We start from the raw sequence: 19551 nt of genomic DNA, 5'->3' as shown, positions 1-19551 counted from the left end.
TCACAGGACAAGCCCTAACATGCCCAGCTCTTGCACCATTCGGAAGATTCAGACGGCTTTCGGTGGCTTTTCAGTCATGTGACTGAGAAATTGTGGACGAGATGGACATGCCACAGAGGCGTAGGGCACAGAACAAAAAGCAACGCCATGATGAAGCCTCACAGGACATGTGGCATGTCCAGCTCGTCCACAATTTCTCGGATAGTCACACGACTCAAAAGCCACGAAAGCCATCTGAATCTTCTGATTGGTGGAAGAGCTGGGCATGTTAGGGCTTGTCCTGTGAGACCAACACGGAGGTGCTTTTGTCCCGCGCCATGAGCGGCTCCGTGGCGAATTTCTCCGCTCCTCTTTCCATGACAAAACTCTTGTAACAGTGGAATGTGCCGAAAAAGTGCTATGTCCAGCTGTCTTGCCATTTCTCTGGTAGTCAGACGACGTCCCGGATCAACAAAGCGTTTACTTTGGAAATGATTTGGTCATTTGAGCCCGTCGATCGCCGCTCAGTGCACGGCGTGCCATCCGCCGCTGTGGGCCGTCTTTAATCCAGTTGTAATTGTCCTTAATCTCTGATCCCCATAAGATCTTCACTGAAAGCCATCTGAATTTTCCAAATGGTTTCCACTTGGCTGTCTCTCACACTTTCTGAAAAAATTTTGATGAAGCAAATGAAATGAAAATCGGACGAGGGGGCTGGACCACTCCTCCCACAAGGCATGCTCACAGGTGAATGACGCAACCGACAGGTGTGAAAAAAACTCACGCATGCGCATGAAGGTTCAAGCTTGGCTGATGCAATCACATGATTCAAATCCATATATTTTTTGCAAAAAATAAAAAGGTCCGTTACTTTTCTAACAGACCTCGTACAGTATTTACCAAATCCTCAGATGGGTATGGAACCAAATTACACTCTGGACCAAAGCTCACACATGCACCAAAGCCACACACCTTAGCTCCATCAACGTACAGGGTCATGTTGTGACCGTTGTAAGTGGCCATCAGGTGCGTCCAGACATTGGCTCTGTACCGGTGGTGGCTGTAGATGGTGGTGGACTTCAGAGCTCTGTCTGTACGAAGCGTAAAGAAGAAGCGTGCCTCTTTGGTGCCTGCCGGTTTGAGCGTGCGAATACCTACTGACCAGCCCTTCTCGCTCAGGGAATGGGAACAGTTGTCAAATACACCTAAGAACAAGACACAATATACATATATCACATATTACACACATGCACATAAAACCATTGTTGCGTCAATAAACATCTTGCAAATTGAGAAAATGCTTGGAAACATGCAGCACACAAACAACCTATGCAAATGCAACGGTTTAATTTGAAAATATGTCTGCTGCATATTCACACAATACAGTTCATGCTGCAGTGTATAATTCAGTCTGAAGCACAGTACAGTAACGGCTCACAACCTCTTCTGCACATACAGAACAACCAAAGGTAAAGAGTACAAACCACAGATTTATAAGATTATCACTGACCATCAGAATTCATACCAATATCCATGTCCTGTCTGGCAAAAACAATGAGTTTGTTTGTTACATTCCTACACGACACTACAAAGACAATTACCCATGCTGCAAAATACTGCCCTCTCATAAGGAAGCAATGAGGGGGAAAAGCTGTGTAATGAAGTCAGATCTTTGATCAGAGTAAATGTGAGGAGACAAACAGTTTGTGGTCTCCCTCAATATCTGGACCTCTGCAGGGTTGCAATTTGTTTGATGTACGTGTTGTTTTATCAAATATGTTTGCTTTACAAATGTAGCATTCTTAATGCCGTCCCACTGGTAAAAAGTGACGTGTTGTGTAAAGGTTAGTTCAAGGTAGGTTTCCTGCGATAAGTGTCTGCAGTCAGCGGAAATCCGAATCCTTACAATTATATAACCATGTGTTTACATCGAGTCTTAAATAACTTTTAAAGAGGCCTCATATTATACAGCTTTTCCTTACCACTGTTCCCGACATTCTTGCTGTGGTGCACTGGGAAAGACCCCTTATAGTGTAAAGTTCGGATGAAGTACACACTTAGTGTGCATGACGCAGGAATCGTGCAAACCATGTAATGTCGTCCCTGCATCCAATGACTCGCACACCTGTTGCTACAACTACTTGCGCACACAAGCGCCTGAAAGACAAAGTGTGCACTGTGCAAACCCATTGCACCCTCTCATGGCAGGTGCCGGCCAAATTCCAGGTGACACGCACGAACATCTAACACCACTCGCATGGCACTTAGAAAATGTGTGGCCAGTTGCACTCTTGGCACGACAACAGACAATCACTTTCATACTCGCAGAGAAATTTGTCTAAGTCCCTCACGAGTGTGGCTTTGGTGTGTTCGCTGAGATGACAGGAGGTGCGTCCTCCCACTGAAGCAGCTGTGGAAATCTGTGGATCTGGACATTCCAGGTGGACACCACGTACTGTGTTTGGACAGACATGGACAAACAACTGCCCACTGACGCGCGTTTGCTGTTATCAAGTGGACATAAAAACATATCACTGTGGCGAAGTGCTGCAGCGAATGAGCGTGCCCATGGAAGAGGCTGCTCCCAGGTTGAAACGGACCATCAGATCAGAACACGCAGCAGTCTCACTGTTAAGTCACTCAGGTGAGCTCTGTTCCACATGACGCGGTGTCCTGCAGCCCATCGTCCACAAGATGTGCACAGCCAGTTGGAAACGCACCAGCAGATGGACATTAATGAGACGAGTGAAATGCTTCTCATTCTGTGACCATGGGTCATTTACAGAGGAACAGAATGGATCATACTTGTATCGCTCAAATGATAAATGCTGTGTTTTGTATGGTGTGTGACTTATTTTTGTAATACTTCCATGTCCTTCCTGATATAAGACAGATTCCCACAGATTTCAAATAACAGCTCCTTAGCTCAGTGGTAAAGTTGCTGACTGGCAATCAGAACTTTTGAAAGGTGCGGGTTCGTGTCCAGTGGGTGTTTTTTTTTTCCTCTTTTTTATGATTCCACATAAGTGGCGCGATGAGGTCCCACAGGTACCTGCTGCTTTTTATTTTATTTATTCCACACAAGGGTGATTCTTAGACTACGGGCACTTTTATGTCCCTTGATCATATTTTATGAAAAAAAAGAAAAATTTCACACTTAGTTATCTTTACAATGAAAGTGTTAAGAAATTTGTCCTAGTAGTCTATGATGACTCACCTTTTTTCAGAATCATATGCAAATACTGCCGTTTTGTGCTTGTCCCACACCCAGACTTATGATCTTCAATGAATAGTAAAAAACCTTTTTCTAATGTTTTAAAATATCAGTAAAATAATCAAAACATAATTGGGGTATTCAATGTCATACAACTGTCGGCGTGATGTTTCGTGGTGCACTAATTTCTAACTATTTCACACTGTTTCGTCGTAATCGACCAGACAACAAACTTTGCACTATGTATGAAGAGGCCCTAAGATTAGAGACGAGGCTTAGGGCAACTTAGGTAATGATTTGGGTCTATAAACTGAACTAGCATGTTGCCCGTGGGCTCTAGATTGGGTATGGTTTATAAAATAAGTAGCTGACATCTTTCAAGGGTGGCAATAAATTATGCAAACTTTCTATAAAGTCTAGGATTGGTGTTAGACCTCAGTGTTTAGACAAAAAGCGCAACCCTTTTATTTCCTGTTAATTATGTAACTTTTTAATGTTAATTTACTGTCTTAATGTATTTGTTGTTTAAGTTATTGTTATCATATGCACACTATTATTTATCATGATTATCATTATTATCATTGTAACAAGCCTGGCTTGACAGCAAGTCACAACCCAAACAAACTAGCTGGGAGGTGGAAATAACTCAAAAGGTTCAGGCCAATTAAAATAGTTTATTTAACAAACAATAATAAAACGCAACATAAACACAAGGCATGCAAATGTAAGTAAGAATCAGTGGTGTATGCAGTGCATGAATATGTAGGTGCAAATGTGTTGGCGTGTGAAAACCAAAAGTAACTAAAACAAAAAATGAACTGAAGACAAACCAAATGGGTTACCTGGTGGGGAGAGCAGAGAGTGAGTGAGCACAGCACAAACAATTTAACAGCACAGGTGCCACCACTCAAGCAGCCCTACCCCTGCCTGCCATGGGGAGCCTCCCACAACAGGCAGGGAGGACCGTGACACCCCCCCTCCTTAAAATGAGGAGGCTACTCTCATCCAAACAGGCCTACGTACATAAGACCAACCAAAATAATACCCGTGCATACAGTACTTTCTGCACCCTTCCACCAGCTGTCCGTACCTCCACCCAGCAGCCCTGGTACCTGGGGAGCAGTTTAAGAGCAGGAGGACAAATAGTGAGGCAAAAAGGAGCAGAGAAACACATTAGGTTAAAGGAGCACGGGAAAGAGCATCAGCAATAATGTTATCTTTACCACTGATGTGTCTTATGTCAAGAGTGTACGGTTGTAAAAACAAAGCCCAAGGTATAAGGCGCTGGTTGGGATTCTGCAGAGACTTCAAAAAGGTCAGTGGATTATGATCAGTGAATACAGTCAACGGAGTTGACCCGGAACCTACATTGACCTTGAAGTGCTGTAAAGCCCAAATGAGGCTCAAAGCCTCTTTTTCAATTACAGAATAATTAAATTGACACTTATTAAATTTCCAGGAGAAGAAACTTACAGGGCACTCATCATCATCATCATGTAGAAGTACAGCACCTGCCCCAATCTGACTGGCATCCACCTGTAATTTTAAAGGTTTACTAAAATTTGGTGCTGCCAACACCGGAGCAGAACACAGCAATGCCTTAACTAAATCAAAGGCCTCCTGACATTGCGGGGACCAGAAAAACTCAACCTTGGCTTTCAACAGGTTGGTCAGAGGGGCAACTACCATAGAAAAGTTTTTACAGAAGGAGCGGTAGTACCCGGCCATCCCAAGGAAGTGCATAAGCTCCTTTTTAGTAGTCGGAGGAGTAAACTGCTTTACAGCCTGTATTTTAGCCTCCACAGGACAGATAAAACCTTGACCCACCACTTTACCAAGGCAGGTGACTGTGGCTCTGGCAAACTCACACTTTGCCAAGTTTACAGTCAACCTGGCCCACACCAGCCGATCAAACAAGTCTTGCACTCTCCGGACATGCTCCTCCCAGGAATCCGAATAGACAACCACATCGTCAAGATACACTGCACACCCTTCTAGACCAGAGACTACACGGTTCATCAGCCTCTGAAAGGTGGCGGGAGCATTCCAGAGTCCAAAAGGCATCACTGTGTATGAAAACAAACCAGATGGTGTTATAAAAGCAGCAATCTCACGTGCCCATTGAGAAAGTGGAACCTGCCAATATCCTTTCAAAAGATCAAACTTACTTACATACTTGGCAGACCCTACCTGATCAATACAGTCCTCCATCCTAGGCATGGGATAGAGATCTGCTTTTGTAATGCCATTTACTTTTCGGTAATCTGTACATGGTCGAAAAGTAGAGTCTGGCTTTTCAACAAGCAAACAAGGTGAAGCCCAATCAGAATGGGATGGTTCTGCAATACCATTATTTAACATATACTGTACCTCAGAATCCAACTGTCACCTCTTCTCAGAAACCCTATAAAATTTGTTTAATAGGCTTAGCATTTCCGATGTCTATGTCATGTTCAATTAAATGAGTGAGTATCAGAAAATAAAGCTGGATACTTTAATTAGCCCAACTAACTGAGTACGCTCCTCAACATCCAAGTGGTCAACTAAAGTACCAAGATTTTCCAAAGTCTGCGAATTCTTTAACCGTCCTCTCAAAATCTCATCTGCAGCCAAAGCTACCTCTTCTCCCAAACTCCTCACAATCAAGACCACCAGGGGCAGTAACAGGCACAACAGCCAATGCTGCCCTCTCCACATGACCAGTATCCCTCTGATCAGAATCTCGAGAGTGGTAAGATTTCAACAGATTCACGTGATACAATTTAGAAGTTTTCCTATGTCCAGGAGTTTCAATGAGAGTTTAGATCAGACACTTTTCACAGAACTGTATAAGGACCAGAATACTTTGCCTGAAACGGAGAATTAACCAACGGCAAAAGAGCAAGTACTCTGTCCCCAGGACAAAACTCACGCAATTCACATTCCCTATCATACTTTTGCTTCATTTTCTTTTGAGAACACTCAAATTTTTGTTTTGCAAGTTCACCTGCTCGGTACAACTTAAACCTAAACCCACTGACAAAAGCAATCAAGTTCTGTGGTGGCTCCTCAGGTAAACAACCCTCCTGGAGAACAGCTAGAGGACCCCTAACCTTATGCCCAAACAATGTCATTAGGGCTAAACCCTGTACTTTCCTGCACTACCTCACGAGCAGCCAACAAAAGCCAAGGTAAACCGTCTTCCCAATCAGCAGATAGTTCAGTGCAATATGCACGGAGCAACGACTTCAAAGTTTGATGAAAACGCTCTAATGCTCCTTGACTGAGCATGATACGCTGTTGACTTGCTATGCTTAACTTTTAACTACTTCAGAATCTGAGCAAACATTTTGGAAGTAAAATTTGAACCTTGATCTGACTGATCCTCAGAATACCAAATGTAGAAATAAACAATCAAAGCTTTAACTACAGACTTGGTAGTGATAGTACGCAAAGGAAAGGCAGCCGGATATCTAGTTGCTTGACACATTACCGTCAGCAAGTAGCTATGACCCGATTTCAAACGTGGTAAAGGCCCAACACAATCAATGATGAGATACTCAAATGGCTGACCAGTTGCTGGTATCGGATACAAGGGTGCTGGCTTAGCAACTTGATTATGTTTACCAGTAAGTTGACAAGTATGACATGTTTTAATAAACGTTGATACGTCCCTCTGAGTGTGGCCAGAAAAAAATGACGCAAAATTCTGTCATAAGTTTTCCGCACACCTAGATGACCAGCCACAACACCATGTGATGTCTGAAGGACCTTACAACGCAAGGAGGTCAGTACAACTATTTGAAAAACTGCTTCTCCCAAACCTTGACCACTATGTGGAACATATTTTCTAACCAACAGTCCATCAAGAAGAAAATAACATTGAGCACTATCCCTCACTGCTACTTCAGAAACAACTATCAAAAATTTCAACCAAAGATTTGTCACCCTTTTGCTCTGCTATCAAGGAATCTCTAGAATTTGTCAAGCTTCCAATGTGAAGATCAGCTGGCAACTCAAGATTATCAGACCGGCTCTCTGCCTCCTTATGCCGAGAACCAGCAGGAGTAGTAACGCAACTTGGGAAGACATCTAGACTGCAATCTGGGGACCCACCAGCAGAGGGCACAGTTAACTCCTTGAAAATGTTAGGCTTGCCATCCACCCACATTTTCCCACCAGCCAGATCATTTCCCAGAATCATGTGGACACCATCCACTGGCAACCTGGGTCTGACACCAACCACATCACCCTCGACCAAGACACACAAGATTGACTTTATGTAAAGGGGATGAAAAAGGAACCAAACCCATTCCACGGATTAGAACACAACTTCCTGTATCTGACAATTTTGAAAATGGCAACACAGACTAAAATAAAGAATCCAAAGCTCCTGTGTCCCTGAAAATTTTTTAATTTGAACTTGTTGATTCCCATCTAACAAAGACAACACCATCAAATGAAAGCTCAAAACTCCCCCTGGGTAGGTTCAGAACCAGCCTTACCCTGTTGGTGGTAGAGCTCACCCTGGTGGACAGGTGTGGCAACAGGACTTGTAACCGGAGCTGCCATCACAGCCGGCTTTACTTGTGCCGACCTTTTGGAGCTAAGCAAAGGACAATCTTTTTTCCAGTGTCCCTCACCCAAACAGTATCTACAGGTATTTGCATTAACTGGTCCTTTTGATCCCACATTAGCAAACTTTCGCTGAGGTTTTTGGAAAGAATCACCAGGCAGTGGTGCCTTATGTTTTAACAGACTCACTTTTATTACGACCTTCCCTATTTGAGTCAAAACGAGTTTTATGGGTCAACACATTCATCTGCCAGAATAGCTGCTTCCCCAGGAGACTTGACTTTCTGTTCGTTAACATATGTGGCAACAGAATCCGGTACAGAATTTTTGAATTGCTCCAACACAATTAAATTAGACAAATCCTGTAAAGTAACCACTTCAGCAGCTGTAGACCATTGACTAAAGGCATTTGACAAGTCCCTTACAAACTCAGAATAAGTCTGTGAATCCTGTTTCTTCCTGTACCGAAAAAGTTGACGATATGCTTCTGGTACCAGCTCGTAGACTTTAAGGACTGCCGCTTTAACAGTAGCATAAACCTTACTATCTGCAACATTTAATGCTGAAAAAGCCTCCAATGCTTTCCCTGTAAGCACACACTGTAACAAAGTAGTTCTATCCACATCTGACCAGGCCCTAGCATCAGCAATGCGTTCAAACAAAATAAAGTATGTATCTGGATCTGATTCATCAAATTTAGGTAGTAAACGAAGATTCTGTGAAACATCAAACTGAGTCTCCCTTTCAACCCCTGGTCTAATGCCACTTCTCAGCCTTTCCAGTTCTAGCTGCATCTGGAACAGCTCCCGCTGCTGCTCAAAAGTTAACATGACTGGACTAGGCTGAACCGCTGCCCCTTGACTAGCACCCGACTGAAAGAACACCAGCGTTCAAAAGACCTTGTTTTAATGAATCCCTAACTGTTTCCTTTAACTTCCTATCCACTATAACAATTTTGTAATGCTCTGCAATCTCCAATAACTGTTCTTTTGTGCACAATTCTAAAGCCAACTCAGAAGGTGACTGAACAAAACTAGCCAACATGGAGGACATCATGTCAGAAAGACCAACCAAATTAACTAAAATTTAGAAAACTCACCCGCTGCCCCGACTGGGTTATTGGTAAAGAGCCCCACCTCACTAAACTCAAGAAAAAGCTAACTAGCTGTCCCCTAGTCTTCATGCAGTCTGGCGGGAGGTTTTTAATCACTAGTGACCCTAAAGGCCACTGTACCAATGGGGCTGTGAGCTCCTGTACATGCAGCCACCCACAGGATCCCACGGACGTGAACCCAAGCCGATGAAAGGGGAGAGGGGATAGGGAAGCTCTACCCACCTTGCTGCCACCTACAAAAAAAACACCACAAGCCACCTAATGTGACCCGCTGATAAACCTAACAGGGGAGGACTCCCACCAGACTAAACCCAGTACTAGGCCCAGATGTGAGCTTCTAACCAAAGTAGCACAAAAGAAAAATGCTAACTGCTCTCAACCCCAACTGGCCCAAACCAAATTTCCCCATACAAAACTGGCTATCAAAGTAACCTCCTGAAACTACAGCAAACAAAGTTAATTACAAAGTAGGTCAAACATGGCCAAACTACAAATGCAAAGCCACAAAATAAACAAACTAACCAAAATTTAACCCAAATATTAAGTTAAATTAACTTAAAATTAGACAAGCCCCCACGTGTAACAAGCCTGGCTCGACGGCAACTCACAACCCAAACAAACTGGGAGGGGGAAATAACTCAAAAGGTTCAGACCAATTAAAATAGTTTATTTAACAAACAATAATAAAATGCAACATAAATGCAAGGCATGCAAATGTAAGTAAGAATCAGTGGTGTATGCAGTGCATGAATATGTAGGTGCAAATGTGTTGGCGTGTGAAAACCAAAGTAACTAAAACAAAAAAATGAACTGAAGACAAACCAAATGGGTTACCTGGTGGGGAGAGCAGAGAGTGAGTGAGCACAGCACAAACAATTTAACAGCACAGCACAGGTGCCACCACTCAAGCAGCCCCACCCCTGCCTGCCATGGGGAGCCTCCCACAACAGGCAAGGGAGGGCCGTGACATTATTTTATGTATTACTTCTATTTTGTCATTTAAGTTTTAAATGTTCCACAATGGAAATAAGTGTTTTCACTTTCTTGTGTGATCCATGTATTTTTAATGTATTTACTATTATATTATGTACTTATATTGAACTTAGCAAATAAAATCACATTCACACATAAGCACACTTTTAAAATATAGTTGATTTACTGGCCCTGCTGGATTGGCATGTGAGTCCAGAATGTCAATATCAACATCCATTGTTCAGTGTTTCTAGCTAATATCTGTAGTTTCTCTAAAAATATTACTCTTTTCAATGTTACATTTTAGTGGTGTTCATCCTTGACCCAAAATACATAAACATCAAATGTCAGTTCTTCCCAGTTTGTCTGCAGTTGAAATTACAGACACATGCTTTTGTTTCTACACACCCCCAAACAGAGACGGTGGGTAGAAAATATCAAACGCATGATCCTTCTCACTCATGGTCGGGGCCAGCCCAGCCTATAGGCAGTATAGGCAATTGCTAACGGTGCTGTCCATCAGGGGGCCCACAAATGAGGGAAAAAATAAAATGAACTTTCACTATTGTTAGATTAACACTAGTTAAACCTGCTTATCCTTTAATATAAATTAAATATAACCTCATTTTAATTGAACTGCATAGCAAAGCCTATTAAATAATAATAGCAAGATGCATGCAAGAACAAAGATGAAGCCAGAACTTTTGTATTTCTGCACTCTGCCACAAGGAGGTGCTTTTATTTTTACACACAACACAGAGACAATGGCAGAAGTCATCAAAAACACTACACTTTACACTTATGGTAACAACAACATGACACACAACCAAACTGATTAAACCAGTTGAACTACAAAACACAACAAATCAACAACACTGTTAAACAAACATGAACCACAATAATAACACTTAAAACCCCAAATTCCCATAATGCATTGCAGCACACCGATTTGCCTTATTCATAGGATACTTCTGGCATTATATAAATTTCCCAGGCAATCAGAAAGTCAGTACCCACTACATCATTCACACGATTAGCATACCAATGCGCACATGTTGAAAGATGAACACTGGCCACCACTTGAAGTTGAGCCAATGCAATTCATTCTGGGGAAAATGTACTGACAAATAAATGTGTCCTTATTCTACAGATTGAAATGCTTTATGCTCCTGCTGTGGTGAACATGTTGAAGTTTCTTAGATCATGTTAAAATTATGTCCATATGTGCGTTTGATGTCTAAATTATGAAACATCATGACACCATAAGTAAGTGGTTGGGGTGCATTATGCGCTTCAAAATGCTTTAGCTTAATTCTGTTGGACTGTTGGAACAATCCCAGAAATTTCTCCTGCTTGCTCACAAAAAGATTTTAGTGATTAAAGCTTTCTTCTGGAGTGATATGTGAGTTTAAAGTATGAAATGCACAACAAGCCAGATTATTCCAGGTGTTTCTCATAAAATACTCCACAAACATTCCAACTTGTGGAGCACAAACATCCTAATGGATCAGACACCACTGTTACAGTAGACACAGTGAGTAAACCTCTAGTCAGATTAATGTTGTATACTAACAGCGTTAATATTGAAAAGCCCATTTGGTGTACATTTTGCATTATTTCTTAATCAAAAGTGCCTCGATCACTCATTTTTTTCTGTTATGGATTTACCTCCACCACCAATACTGAATGAAGGTTTATGCCTGTTTGTCTACCTTCCAGTTATCAGTTTTGACATAGCAGATGATCAATGTTCTGTGAAAATTATCTGAAAAAGAATTCAGAAACCGAAAAACAACACCACATAAAACTTTGATTCAAGTGCATGAACTAAATACTACTACTACTACTACTACTACTAAATACTAATACTACTGAAAAGCCACTTCTAACAGGACTTTGACCTTGAAAACTTTTTCCAAGGTACAAATTTGTGGAATTGTGCTTTGCATTCTACGTACAGTGCACTTATTTAGTGACTCTGGTTTAATTTATCAATGCTGGATAATCAAAACATGCCTTGATCAATGAGATTCTGATTGCATTTGATCAGAAGGGGACATCCTTAACAATGATGCTTTAAACTTATGTCGCTGATCATGTAATTATGTCCGCCTGTAATTATGTCACGCTGGTAGCTGTAATACCAGGGAAACTTTCCCAAGGCTGTGTTCAGACAGACAGTTCATTCATATACATTTGTAATGCTGTGTCTCGTCAGAATCACAAATGCTCTGCCTGCCTGAACACAATACTGATTTGTGACACCTCTTCCAAGGCCTCCTGTCAGCACCTTCCACTTCCTGTTACTGCACGCATGTGTATAGTGGCAACTCCCAGCATTTGGTGTCACAAACACACTAAAACCAGCTAACATAAACTACTGTATAACCGTGATGAATAACTTGAATAACTGGATTTCTATCTGACTGGACTACAGACATTATGAAGAACTGATAGTCAAATTGGAAAAAGACAGTTTGTAAACCTACAAGCTACATAAAACTGGTTGGGTGTCTTGCGTTATCTTGTGAAAACTGTAAGCTTAGTTTTTCTCATTCATGATGTCATCAGCAGTTAGTCAACCCTGACTTGACTTTTACAACACAGCCATCAGCTTTAAAGACTCTGAAGTCATACAACCCCTCATATGCATGGTCTGTGCTCTCTGGCTAATATCCCAGGAGTAATAGGTATAGACCAGGAACAAATTCCTAACAAGCTGAAAATTTCAGGAAATTATTAGAAAACTGTTAAGAATAACATACTAAAAGTCCCCAAAAGCCTCTTTGGGGCTTTTGAGAAATTCAAAATGTAGTCCAACATGGCCGCCCATTTCACATTTTATATTTCAGGCTTAAAACATCATAAAAGCAAATAATGAGTCTAAACATATGTTTTTTTTTTGGTGGGTGGGGGGCAGGGTATTCAGTTTTAACAATATTTTAAAGATTAATTGAAGTCCATATGCAGTTATACATAGGCTATGAGAACAATGGGTACATAGTTTCCAACTTGACACCACCCAACATGAACAGTTTTCACCATATCTGTGGTAATACTTTAAGCCTTAAGAGTAAAGTTAGAATATTCATGGATTGTATTTAACAAAAACAATTACAAATGTTAAAATTTGTGAAACAATCTTCCATTTCTCTCATAACTTAAAGGAAAGAATTTGATAGAGCTGCATTGCTAGTGGTTTGACCAGGAAATTAGTCAATCAATGAATAAATTCCAAATGTGACCCTCCGTCATCAGCATCATCATCATCAGTTTCTGGAGAAACAGGAGTTGATTCTTCAGTTTCTCAGCATCCAGCAAGGTTTACGTTAGTGCTGCATTGTTGCAGGTCTGACTACTGCACTTTGTAGACAGGGCAGAGCAGTGCACCCCCATCTACCTGCAGCCACATGACACTCCGCGGCCATCTGTTCTGCAGCCACCAGAGATGATGTTGAGCAGAGTGTCTGGAGCATTGGGACGGTCAGCATCAACTGTAGTCAGGATGTCCTCCAGTGTCCATCCCCAAGCTGTTGGTGGCAAGGGCCTCCCCATCCAGTCCTGAACAATGAGATATGTTCTGAATGAATGTTGCTTGGATCCAGCACTTGTTGGAGGCAAAGTTGCCAACTGAAAGGATGAGGAAAGTAACATTCTACTGATTGCCTTCTTGTCGGCAATGTAGCGGAACACGTCCAGTGACGCACAAATAGATGCATCATAGAGCTTCAAGAGGAAGCTTTCACCTGCTTTTGAATTTGCTGATGAGTGCTCTCCTCGCTGGTGAATGTGTTGAGTAGTTCATACTCCTTCATATTATGCACCAGATTGAATGCCTTGTGCTTCTCTTGGTGATACAGAGCAGACACAGTGTCACATCCCGTAATGGCATGCAACACCATCGGATATAAATAAAATGGACTGCGCTTATGTCGCGCTTTTCCATCTGCATCAGATGCTCAAAGCGCTTTACACATCAATGCCTCACATTTACACCGATGTGAGGCTGCTGCCATGCAAGGCGCCCACTACACACTGGGAGCAACTAGGGGATTAAGGACCTTGCCCAAGGGCCCTTAGTGATTTTCCGGTCAGGCTGGGATTTGAACTGAGGATCCTCTGGTCTCAAGCCAACGCTTAACCACTAGACCATCACCTCCTCTAATAGTGATGAAAAAGGTCCCAAGTTAAGATGATGCAAGAATTTTGATTTTAATCCCTTTTTTAAATCTCAAATAAGATGCAAATGGCCATATTTAGGTTCTCAATAATGTCAGAAATGAATTTTTTGACCAAAAATGTTGATTCAGACACCAAGATTGTGTTTCTAGGCCATCTGAAAGGGAAGATATGAACAAATGTGAATTTGCAGGTGTTGCACATTCTTTTTTCACATGCACATGGGTCTCTTAGAAAATATGTTAAAAGTAGGTAGTGCATCCCAGTTTATACACGTTACCAGTCAGGCTTGAATTGTAGACATACCAAGGCTTCCAAAAACTCATGGGTCAGACTGCCGTGGGGGAGGTGGGGTGCATGTGGGACCCCATAGCCCTCAACTCATTAAGGACAAATGGGGATGGGAGCATCGGTGCACATCCATTTCCAGATCTCTCCAGGTATGATATGTACAGGTTCATTTTATTTTCCTTTTAACGCCATCTGCAGGAGGAAGTGCGGGTGCACATGCATGAGGTTTTGTAATTACTGGAAGATCCCTTGACCTCACCTGATGCACATACACGGGCGTGCACGCTAATATCTGTAAGATGTCTTGTAAATCTCTTCAGATGTGTTATCTGCTTTCAAAAGCCGCATTTTTATATTTCAATATTTATTTCTCACTAACTTTTACAAAATACATGATAAACATGTTAGAGTTATACAGAAATAAACTGTTTCGGAGCATTTTCCACCATGTTGAATTAGTTTATTCAGACCAGCTGACATCACCATGGCTCTCTGCTCTGATTGGCTATCGGCATCTGCTTCCCAGCATCCTTTGCACAAGTGGGGAAGCCCCTAGATGATTTATGATGTTGCTATGGTCACTCTCATAGACTGTCTGGGCTGCCATAAGTAGTTTAAGACTGTCTGTTCATTTGAATTTCAGGTGAACTATTTGTTTTTTTTTGTTTGTTTGTTTTTTTCCAAACAATGCCTATTTTGGTCATACTGGAAATGTCATACTATGAATCTCCTATTTAAAGGCTAATAAATAAAGTTACAGTGGTGCCAAAGAAAATTGTTTCATGACTTAAAAATCCAAAGGCCATACACTTTTAACCACAATGCAATGTGTCATGAGAATATGTTTGCACGCTACACTGGAAAAAAGAACCAACTTAATAATTTGTTTCAATTAATGTCTGAATGGATTAAGTTCTAATTCCAAATAACTTAATTCATTCAGATGTTACCAATTGAAACAATTAAATTAATTTGTTCAACTATTGTCTCTTTTCAGTGTACTGACTCCTCCTCTGGTTTAATTACTTCCATTGACACTAAATAAATCATCAGCTGTTTTCCAAATCAGCGAATCCTTCAGCTCTTTTATAAGGCAAATATTCCAAACACCTCTGCTGGTTCCATTTTCTTAAATTGGATGTGTAAAAAAGTAGGTGTTTGCTGCAGATGCCACACTGGCCTTTGCTAAAAATACAATATCCATACACACACACACACACACATATATATATATATATATATATATATATATATATATATATATATATATATATATATATATATATATATATACACACACACAACCCCTGGCAAAAATTATGGAATCACCGGCCTCGGAGGATGTTCATTCTGTTGTGTGGCTGGGGGGGCCTGGCTGCCTTTTGTTTCTGTTTTCTGTCCTGTCTTTTGTTTTTCCTTCCAGGTGGCTTGCATTTGGGACTGAGTGGCTGTGTAGCTGAGTTTATCAGGACCTCACCCTGATCACCTGAGGCTGATCACCTGCGGCTCATCAGGACTCACAGCTGTGGTGCATCTACATGGATTGGAACATGGTGGCATTTAAGACTGGAGTACACAGTGTGTATTTGCCAGAGACTTGACCTTGTGACCAGACGGGTGAGATCGTCGTCTCAAGAGCCATCTCATCATCAGTGGATGCAGAGAACGTCCAGGTTTGATGCATGGTCTGTGAAAGAGGAGGGGGTGAGGTCTGACGCTCGTCAGCACACTTCCTGAGGTACGTTAGATTTTGTGACTAACATTTATACAGTCAGTAAATGTGGTGTCCCTCACACCTTATTATATTGAGCTGTATGTTGGTCGTTTAAATCAGCTTCCACTGCAGTGGAGTTTTGTGAACAGGGTGTTCTATGCCTGCAGGGTGGGAAGCTGATTTGCAATTAAGCCAGGAAGTGTTTGCTGTTTGTACACCTTTGAGTGGTCTCTCTGTGTGTTGAGTGTGGACTCACATAATGATTTCTTCTTTCACAGACTCGGTTTGTCGCGGCCACCTGGGGGGTGTCGGCGGGGTCCTTGGGTCTGAACTGGTTCTGGCTCCGGACCGTTAGCGCTGCTGGGAGCGCACCGCAATCCACCACGCCAGACCACGCACTTTTATATTTTTCACATCACTGTTATGTTTATTAAACTCTATTATCCTTTGTACCGTGCTCTGCTTATTTTATACTGGGTCCTTCAAACGCTGGTCGGTTCTCCGGGCTGCGTCCGACACATAACACATTCAGTTGTTTAATTTTGTAGAAAAAAAGCAGATCACAGACATGACACAAAACTAAAGTCATTTCAAATGGCAACTTTCTGGCTTTAAGAAATCAAGAAAAAAAGATTGTGGCAGTCAGTAACGGTTACTTTTTTAGACCAAGCAGAGGAAAAAAACATGGACTCACTCAATTCTGAGGAATAAATTATGGAATCACCCTGTAAATTTTCATCCCCAAAACTAACACCTGCATCACATCACATCTGCTTGTTAGTCTGCATCTAAAAAGGAGTGATCACACCTTGGAGAGCTGTTGCACCAAGTGGACTGACATGAATCATGGCTCCAACATGAGAGATGTCAGTTGAAACAAAGAAGAGGATTATCAAACTCTTAAAAGAGGGTAAATCATCACGCAATGTTGCAAAAGATGTTGGTTGTTCACAGTCAGCTGTGTCTAAACTCTGGACCAAATACAAACAACATGGGAAGGTTGTTAAAGGCAAACATACTGGTAGACCAAGGAAGACATCAAAGCGTCAAGACAGAAAACTTAAAGCAATATGTCTCAAAAATCGAAAATGCACAACAAAACAAATGAGGAACGAATGGGAGGAAACTGGAGTCAACGTCTGTGACCGAACTGTAAGAAACCACCTAAAGGAAATGGGATTTACATACAGAAAGCTAAATGAAAGCCATCATTAACACCTAAACAGAAAAAAACAAGGTTACAATGGGCTAAAGAAAAGCAATTGTGGACTGTGGATGACTGGATGAAAGTCATATTCAGTGATGAATCTCAAATCTGCATTGGGCAAGGTGATGATGCTGGAACTTTTGTTTGGTGCCGTTCCAATGAGATTTATAAAGATGACTGTCTGAAGACAACATGTAAATTTCCACAGTCATTGATGGTATGGGGCTGCATGTCAGGTAAAGGCACTGGGGAGATGGCTGTCATTACATCATCAATAAATGCACAAGTTTACATTGATATTTTGGACACTTTTCTGATGTTTAAGGATGATGAAATCATTTTTCAAGAAGATAATGCATCTTGCCATAGAGCAAAAACTGTGAAAACATTCCTTGCAAAAAGACACATAGGGTCAATTTCATGACATAGGGTTAATGTCAACGAGCAGATGTGATTTGATGCAGGTGTTAGTTTTGGGGATGGAAATTTACAGGGTGATTCCATAATTTATTCCTCAGAATTGAGTGAGTCCATATTTTTTTCCTCTGCTTGGTCTAAAAAAGTAACCGTTACTGACTGCCACAATCTTTTTTTCTTGATTTCTTATAGTGTTTCTTAAAGCCAGAAAGTTGCCATTTGAAATGACTTTAGTTTTGTGTCATGTCTGTGATCTGCTTTTTTTCTACAAAATTAAACAACAGAATGAACATCCTCCGAGGCCGGTGATTCCATAATATAGCACTGAATTTCTTCAGTGCTTGGACCACACTTGACAGTTACCACCCACCTGCTATAATCGCCGGGCTGCTCTGACCTCCTTCAGGCTTCACCCACAGCTCCAGGCTGAACTCCTCCTTTGGCACCTCCACTCCTGCAGTGGGCTTCAGCTTCAGCTGCTCCCTCCGCCCGCTGAAGTACAGAGCGCTCATCCAAGAAGGAGGCACTTTGGGAACAGGGCTCCCCCAGGCATAGGAGCTGCCGACGGCCCGGGTGGAGGAGGGCGGGTCCGAGTCCCTCAGCTCCCCGGAGTAGTCCTCAGTCCCGTCCTCCAGTGTCCCCGCCGGGGATTTCTGGTCTCCTTCTTTCTGAAGTCTGTGTAGGACGTGGAACCCCTTGGAAGCGGAGGAGAAAACTTCTTCCCAGCTGGAGTTGTTGTCCTCCTCGCGGCGAGGCGTCGCGCCGTGGCTGCGCGCAATCCTGGAGGTAGAACGCGCGCGGCGCACTGAGGAGCTCTTTTTGGCGTCATTTACAGAGCGAATTTTCACCTTTACGTCGTCATATCCATCCTCCGCTTCCTCCCAGGCTACATCTTCAGGGTCGCTCCAGCCTCCCTCCTTCTCGTCCTTCTTCTCCTCCCTCCGTGGAGCCAGCCGGTGCGCCCCGCTGTCAAATCTAACGCAGCCTCCCGCGCACAACTCAGGAGCGCTGTACGGGTCTATCCGACTTGTGTGCACAATGGAGCGAGCCACTGGAGGGCGGTGTTGGGACGGAGAGAGGGAGCGGGGCTGTCGCCGGGACCTCCACAAGCCAGAAACGGAGCAGGGTTCACCTGCTGCCCTGGAGAGCTCGCGGTCTGCGCGCCGGCCCATGGCACGCTTGTGCCGGCTTAACGCATCGGTGCCAACCGGGTTTAACAGCCACGAGTTAGTGATGATGACGAGGAAGACAGCCAGTAGTCTAATCAACAACATTTTTTAAAATATTCTGATTTTGTTTGTAAACTACTGTTTATTTTCTTGAAGTTTAAATATATATTTACCTCTTAAAACGCCTAGTTTCCAGATCAGAACCTCACAACAGATTGTGGTATCTGGATTTCTTTGTGCACATTTCCCGAGCAGTAAATCTGGTTGTGTGAGGTTGCCCGCCGAATAATAATAACAATAATATTAATAATAACAACATACTACGGTTTAAAAAAATATCAGTGCATTCCAAACGAGATGAAGGGATACTTTGGAAGTTGTAGGCTGCTGAGGTTCACCGGATTTTGGTATTAAATTTAAGGATTTATCTTAAATTAGTTTTCAGCCAATGTTCCTGCGCCGAACTTGTCGCACTTTGCGCGCAACTTTCAGAGGCAAAGCTTTGCTTCTTTCTCCATCACTATTAATGTCTGCAAAATAGCTTTAGATCGAAAAAAAAAAATGTCGACGTGTATCATTGCGTTTTTGAGGTAACAACTCTGAAAGTCTTTATCAGACTAAATTCAAAATAAATGAAATGCGATCACCGGAGAAAGTGTGGTAAATGGGGAAATTTTGTTACCTTTTTTTAAAGGCTTAATTTGAATTAATCAATCGAGATGAGTCTCTTTTCCAAACCTC

General features: G+C 42.2%; 1 protein-coding gene across 1 annotated transcript in view; it reads right to left on the bottom strand.

Annotated features, from left to right (window-relative positions):
* The window catches only part of pappa2 (pappalysin 2), a 236315-nt gene extending 217083 nt beyond the window's left edge, over nucleotides 1-19232 (bottom strand). The window contains exons 1-2 of the mRNA XM_034182745.1: nucleotides 18012-19232; nucleotides 952-1184 (exon numbers count right to left, since the gene is read on the bottom strand). Of these exons, the coding sequence (XP_034038636.1) occupies nucleotides 952-1184; nucleotides 18012-18915 (1137 nt within the window). The 5' untranslated portion in view covers nucleotides 18916-19232. The remainder of the gene's footprint in view (nucleotides 1-951; nucleotides 1185-18011) is intronic.
* Nucleotides 19233-19551: the final 319 nt, after the last annotated feature.

The sequence above is a fragment of the Thalassophryne amazonica genome, chromosome 12, assembly GCF_902500255.1.
Source record: "Thalassophryne amazonica chromosome 12, fThaAma1.1, whole genome shotgun sequence".
Classification (NCBI taxonomy): Eukaryota; Metazoa; Chordata; class Actinopteri; order Batrachoidiformes; family Batrachoididae; genus Thalassophryne; species Thalassophryne amazonica.
The sequence above is the reverse complement of the archived record's forward strand: the minus strand, read 5'-3'. Positions and strand labels throughout refer to the sequence as shown.